At 43.9% G+C, this 7,366-nt stretch overlaps 1 protein-coding gene across 8 annotated transcripts in view; it reads right to left on the bottom strand.

The window, feature by feature from the left end:
• Positions 1 to 873: 873 nt before the first annotated feature.
• The window catches only part of sipa1 (signal-induced proliferation-associated 1), a 75,992-nt gene continuing 69,499 nt past the window's right edge, over positions 874 to 7,366 (bottom strand). For 6 of the 8 annotated variants that reach the window (XM_063203465.1, XM_063203470.1, XM_063203469.1 and 3 more), the window contains exon 17: positions 874 to 3,819. In XM_063203465.1, coding sequence (XP_063059535.1) covers positions 3,676 to 3,819 — 144 coding nt within the window. In that variant the 3' untranslated portion in view covers positions 874 to 3,675. Of the gene's footprint in view, positions 3,820 to 5,494 lie in introns of those variants that run through there. The other 2 variants (XM_063203472.1, XM_063203473.1) reach the window with 1 other exon arrangement.

Below are 7,366 nucleotides of genomic sequence, written 5' to 3'. Positions count from 1 at the left end.
GTATTTTTCGCAAAATAATTAATCTCCAAGGAAGGAACACGAACAAAACAAGCATCTCCCACAAGCTCTCATTTTCAGTAGCACATGGATCACAGAGCCTCCCTTTCTTCACTAAAGACATCTATGACAAGGAGTTCCACATTTGCAAGATTAATAAGTTATTACATTTTTTACATACGTACATTACACACATACAGAAGAGGAACCTGGAAGCTGCTTGGTGCATTCTCGTGCTTGAGACAACCTCCTAGTACAATCTATTATAACTATACAGCACAAAGTCAAACGTAATAGAAGTCTTGTTACAATGCCATTTCACTAATCAAATCCAAGAAAAAGCTTCACTGCTGCCACAATTTCAATCGAATTAAGTTCAGCACATCTAAAGTCTGCCTGCATATTAAAACGCCTTGCTTCGGAGGGTATACGCAACTGAATGCACTAAGTCACACTGAAACCATTCGGCTGTACATGTCTTCACATAAAGATAAAGATAAGATATAGATTTTGTATAATTTAATCTTAATAGTTTATCTTATTTTGCTGGTACCGGTTAATCACAGTGACTCAAAAATAAACGTAAAAATTACAAGAGGAAGTAAAAGACATATTTACAACAAACAGATATGCTGATACTCAATATTTTACAGCGTTTCAGTGGAATTTGAGAGAGATTGTGATTAGCTGAGTGGTGAATTGTATCTGTGCACCACAATCTTTGCGCACACAAACCTTTTTCAGTGTGTAAATGTGTATGTGCCTGTGTCTGTGTGCATGTTTTGGCTAAGCTAGGTTGAGTCCTGTGTGTGTGTGTGTGTGTGTGTGTGTGTGTGTGTGTGTGTGTGTGTGTGTGTGTGTGTGTGTGTGTGTGTGTGTGTGTGTGTGTGTGTGTGTGTGTGTGTGTGTGTGTGAACCAGAAGGGTGAGAGTATCACAGGATCTACCACCTCACAACTCTTCACCCTACAAATGCCCCCTACCTACATCCCATCTCTCTCTCTCTCTCTCTCTCTCTCTCTCTCTCTCTCTCTCTCTCTCTCTCTCTCTCTCTCTCTCTACCTATAGGTCAGGGGGCGAGTGTCTATGGATGGTTTTCAACAAGGCAAAACCGTAAATTGAAAAAAAGACATTTACAACAATAACTAAATCACAATGCCAGAATGGGTGAAGCCACACCTGAACTGTGTACTAACCATTTATGGCAATGCCAGTGTGAGCTTAAAAAAAAAAAAACAACAACATAAGAAAAAACAAATGCGGACAAACCAGCAGGCCAGCACGGGAAAACTCCAGTTCATTGTTCTTTTTTTCAAGCGCAGTGCATCTTAGGCATACAATAACAATCCAAGTTCCTTTTTTACGCTTTTAAGAGTCCCTTTCGTGTAGAGCGCAAACATAATAACACTTGTCATCATCATAATAATAATAATTAAAAAATGGCTCAGTTAAATTGTTAGTTTGAAGAAATATCACACTTTTTTTTCAAGTCATTTCCCTTTTTTATAGTACATTTCTTTTTGTTGTGGTGGTGGTCTTGCAGCAAAATGGCTGTTTGGCGATTCCTTTTGTGTACAGCAGGGGGCAGGCTTGGCAGGCCCAGTGGCAACGGCTGCCCAGAGGGGGAGTCTGTGTTGAGTTCTACAACACACCCCCACTGACAGCCCCCATCCATTGAGTGAGCTCCAGTGCGGGCAGGCGGCAGCACTGCCCTATGCAACCCCAACCCCAAAGTGCCATGAGTTTAATTGATCCCTTTAGAAATGTCTCTTTCCAACACTTCGTCTGGAAACAACAGCAACCCCCCCAATAACACCCACCCAGTCATTCACACACCACATATGGTGCGGTCTCCTGGAGAGGCTGGAGGAAGGACTTGGTAGTCAGTCTGTCGTTTGTGGGCTTCAGACAGTAAGTAAGTATGCTGCTCAGTTGGCCTGGAAAAAGCAGGGCAGCAGTGAGTCTTGTCCTGGGCGAGCAAGGCATCCACACATAGCAGAGCAGAAGAGAGGGACTGTCCCATCAGCAAGAGCTGTACTCCTCCTCCTCCTCCTCCTCCTCCTCCTGTGTGTGTGTGTGTGTGTGTGTGTGTGTGTGTGTGTGTGTGTGTGTGTGTGTGTGTTTGTGTGTGTGTGTGTGCGCGCACACCTGCATGTGTGTATTTGTGTATGTATACACAGGTGTGTAAAAGACATGTCATTCCTATGATCAGTATGAGAGCACTCCTCTGGCTGACTGAATACTTGCATATTTAGGCTGACGTGCACAGGGAGAGGGACAAGGGGGAGTGATTAGTCCGTCTTGGGAATTGACAGCTACTGTAAAGGGGAAAGCAAGGTCGTCAGTAAATAGGTAGGCCCAGTCGGCCCGGGTATCATTTGTTTTTCTTCGGCTTCTTGTTCTCTCGGTTAATCGATAGTCATTAGACCACACCAGAGCTGTACAGTACCAGGGGCCTGTTTGGCAATTGCTGTCAGGTTGGATTTTCTAAATTTGTTTTTGGTTCCGCTGGCAACATTGTGTGTGTGTGTGTGTGTGTGTGTGTGTGTGTGTGTGTGTGTGTGTGTGTGTGTGTGTGTGTGTGTGTACAGTATGTGTGTTCCCAAGGAGCAAATGCTATTCTGCCGAGCTGATCAGTAGCATGGACAGCGAGATAAAATACTACAGTTCCCAGCACACAACAACCTGTACAACGTCATTTTCAATCACGTAAATGAGACCTAACCAGCTCCAGCCCACATTAGTAAGGTTATAACCACTGAGCGATGGAGAATTTAGTCTTCACATTTTTCAAAGTCTCCTCACCATAAAGGTCTCCACATTGTGTAATATGGCTGGACATGTGTGTGCACCATCTACGTATGTATGTCATCATCATCAGTCTAACATTTTTTCCCCCTCAAATTGTTCATCTGTTTCGCTACGAAAAGTGTAGCCGAGTGGCCATCTTTGTAAAAACTTCAATGACGACTATCGAGAGCTTTGACGGTAGCCAAAGAGCCATGCTCATGAGACGGAGTATATTATAGGTGTATGTACATACTGTACATGCTTCTTCTGTTAATGAGGGTGAGCAGGGAAGGGTGGAGAGGCTGTCTGCCTGACAAGAGAAAATGACACATGGCAGGCGTTTAGGAAGCCGTCTGTGAAAGTAGGCCAGGCACACTCGATAGGACACATGTCCATGCATCCTTGTTAGCTTCAGAATGAACTGGCGGGAGCTATAGATCTGGCACCCGCCAGGCAGTTTGATAGACGCACAGACAGACGCGACTCGTATCAGTCAACTGCCACCTGGGCCTTCTTGCTTCGTGGACAGTTTTTGGCCGGGTGTGTGGTACTTTTTTTGTTTGATGGATTGCTGTGGTGGGTTAGCAAGTCTTGCAGTTTTTTTTTATTTTTCTGTAGGGCAGGGGAGTTGGGTTGGGCCAAGTGTGTGCAAACTCAGCACGTCTCAAGGCCTATGTGGGTGATGTACGTATAGCGTGTGAATGTATGTGCAAGTGCATTTCCGCATGTCTGTATGCGTGTGGGCCTAAACAAAGTACAGTAGGTCTCTTTTTTGTTGTCTAGTTAATAAAAGGGCAACTGGGCGGCGGCAGCAGTGGCGGTGTTTGGGACTAGGGCCTGCCGACTGGGCCCACTGCCAGCTGGGTAGCGGCGGCAGTGGCGGTGGCGGCTAGCAGGGCTTGTTGACGTTGCACAAGAGCTCGGTGACTTTGATGAGGCGCGCCACGGTGCTCTGGGACTCCTCCTGCAGCCGCTGGTTGTTCTGCCGCAGACTCTGCACCTCGGCCTGCAGCACCGCCTTGTCCTCCTTCTCCTGCCAGGGGGGAGCGGCACACAACAACACAGCCCACCGTGAGAGCTCCCTCGCGGGGCACAGGCGGTACGGGGAGGTGGGGTGGGGCGGGTGTTTGAAAGGGTGCGGGTAGAGGTGTCAATTCCAGGGTTCAGAAAGTAAAAACCTTGTCACAGTTTCCTTCCAACACAGGTGGCTTGGGTACACTGAGTACACTGAGTAAACTTGTCTATCTATCTTGCGCGCTGATTACGATCACATGATTTAGAGCTGGTTTGATCAAATTTGTGGCAGGGGTTTTCACCTTTTGAACCCAGGATTGACACATCTGGCTGGGGATTTGAGGACAGTGAGAAGGAAAGGAAGGAGAAAGAAAGGAAGAACAGACTTAAAGGAGGAGATGAAGTGAGATGAAGGATGAGGATGAAGAGTAGAAAGGGAGGTGGTGCGAAGGGTTGACATTTTAGACAAGCGAGCGCTGCCGGAGACAGACGCACACCAATACACACAGATTTGGCACATCTTCTGATAAATGTATATCAGAGAGGAGAACAACACATGCACAAAGACTTGGCACCCTTGTCACCACCACCTTCAAGCTGGAAATGGCAGATGATAGACATACAGATGTATACAGTACTAGATGCGCAGTAGTTTAACAACATGAAAGGTTTAGACATTCGACAATCACGTCAAAGCCTCCTAAAAATATTCAGATTATCTCTTTAGAATTGCTCCGTAAATACTGAGATTATCTTTGTAAATGCAATGCCTTATAAAGTGCACATAACCCAGTTTTTGAATCAAGGTCAGATTGCCCGCTCTATCTGTAACAGATGCCATGTGTTTCCCAGTGTGCATTGCAAGCCTCTGCAATTTATCATCTTTACACAGGGTAGCCTTCCTGGGCCTTGACACATACTGCGGGACTTTATGAGAACATCCAAATCCACAGAGAGGAGGACTGCAAGCAGCTCAGCTCAACTCAGCTCTACCTCCTCTTGCATTTTTAACACTAACTCGCTGCTTGGTATTCACACAGTAAACCTTTCATGAGCGAAACGACACGGCGCTCCCCGCCCCACGTCTGGCCTAGCCCCTCTCTAAACAAGAGCATCTTAATAATGATCATCTACTTGTTTACTTTCTTTTTTTTTGTCCTCCACTCTTTTCCTTCCTGTGGTCTCACACAGGAAAGAAGAGAGGGGGGCTAGGACGACAAGGTCGAGCGAGATCACTATAGTGTCTGACCGACACATGTGGGAAGGGGAAGAGGGGAGTAGAGTGGTGGGTTGGGGTGGGGAATAGGGGGTTCTTCATAAGCCAGTGGGACCATAGATGTATGTATATAAAGTATGTTAACACAGAATTTTTTGCAGTGTTCATTCAACTCATAGAGTTGAAATTAGCACTCAAAGTGCTGGTCCAACTCTCTTAGATGTTGAGTTGACAGCATACATTACTGTGTATAAGCGGAAACCTGGCCATGTGTGGCTGTAGCAGTAGACATAGATAGATATATTGTATATGAAGAGTTCAGATGCAAAACCCCCTAAGTGCCATTTCAGAAAATAATCTTAATTCATTTTTATTTAATACAAAGCTATCAAAATTGCATATTTTTTAAAATTTATTTATGTAATATAAGTATTTATATGTATTATCAAGTACATGAATGTAAACCAAATCAACAACTGTGTTCTCTAAAAATATAGAAGTGCAGGTCTTCAGAAATGGAGTTAGGGGGTTTTGCATCTGAACTCTTCATATGTATATGGTTGTGAAAGACAGGAAGTGAGACAAGGAAAGGGGGGGGGGAGTAATGGAGACACACAGATGGGGCCGTAGACATCATATCATCACTGTGCAGCAGACACCTCATATCTCCACAATTTTTGTTCAAATCATTTTATATTCCTTCTTCATTCATTATGAAATATAAATTAGTACTACTGGTCAGTCTCCATGGGTATTTATGTATGATAAATTATTTAATAACAGACGTCAATGTTGAAATGTTTGTTTATTTTGGAAATGGAGATTTATTAATTAAAAAGTAAACAAAAATTTTAAAGTGGTGATACAAGGTTTCTGCTTGACAGTGACAATATAAGATATCTATGGATGGAGCCATGACAGACACACCAGAGCTACAGGAAACACTTATGAGCACAAGAGGCTGAAGAGGTTGCAGAGATTATCTTCAGCATTGTGTTCAAAATCAGCTTTGAAAGACAATCTACTAATCCATTTAGATTTAGAAAGCGGAAAATGAATTACTATGACATCATTTAGGGGTTCAAACGCACACCTCAACAGTGCACTCAGTGTACAATAAGTTGGGGTCAGGTTTTATCCCTACGAAAAAACAGTAGCTCTGACATGTGAAGGATTTGATTTGATGTTCAAAGGATTCTTGTTAGGTGAGGCTTAATGACAAAAAAAAATGGGTTGAGTAGATTGAGTGAGTATGGTATTATCATCAATCTGGGCAGTCCATCTAACCTTGCATCTCTGGCTGATGGCATGAGAAGGAAATGAGTGAGAAATTGCCCACCCACTCACCCCATTAACTTTCAAGCCAGAGGAGAGGACTTGAATTCCTACGTACTTCAGTTTTCATTCAGTCAGAGTCCTTCCTTTCAGCTAAATCCACTGAGGAGGTTGCTTGAATGATGGGCATTGTGGTAACTGCACTGCAATCGCTCTTTGCTCCAAAAGGGCTGTGGAAGTCTACATGGGCAACCATGCTCACTCTCTCAGGCTAGCACAGGCTAGCCAGTGGACCAGGCTGCTTCCCATACTGTAGTTTCCTTTGGTTGGCCAAGTCCATAATATGTTATACACAGATACTCAGATATACATAAATGTCAGGAAGTCTGGACCTACATGTAATACACTATTGATAAATGGGATATGGGTTTCTAAACTCACATATTCTATATGTATTTGAATTCAATTACTACTTTGAATTATTATTTTTTGTTTTCCCTATTATGTTCTTTCACTTGCATGCTACTATCTACCGTATGAGTTGTCACGATTCTGTACGTATGCAATGTTCTACGCAAATAATCTTTCCTTGAATGTATGTCTGTGTCTCTAGATTGATGATAATACAAGGTGAATGGTTAGAGGCTGTAGAAGAGAAGTGGGCATAGAGAAGGATAGTTGGGTTGGGTGGGGACTTGTTAGGCAACTCAGGAGTAGAAGAATTCTTCAGTAAGAAATGACGCAAGTTTGCAGGTTTTGTCGCAGCGTGTAACTCCTAAGAGATGTGGCTTGGGAACTCAAGAGTGGGAAGAATAGCATTTGCACGTAAATCCTCAGAGACTTGCGACGGATACCGGGTGGCCACTTAAGCAGTCAGTCAGCGCTCCTCCAGCGACACACTGTGGACCTTCTCAGGGGAAATTCGGGGTGTGTGAGAGGGGAACTGTGGCCTATGCCTGAATTCAAAATGATTTTGCTACTTACGTGCCAGCTAGTGGTCAACAGCTGAGGGATTTTTTTTAAAAAAAATCTGTCTTCCTCTCTGTCTGTCTCTCTCTCTCATTCTCTCTTTCTC

Source organism: Engraulis encrasicolus, chromosome 7, assembly GCF_034702125.1.
Source record: "Engraulis encrasicolus isolate BLACKSEA-1 chromosome 7, IST_EnEncr_1.0, whole genome shotgun sequence".
In the NCBI taxonomy this organism is placed as follows: Eukaryota; Metazoa; Chordata; class Actinopteri; order Clupeiformes; family Engraulidae; genus Engraulis; species Engraulis encrasicolus.
This window is presented reverse-complemented; position numbering and strand designations above follow the sequence as displayed.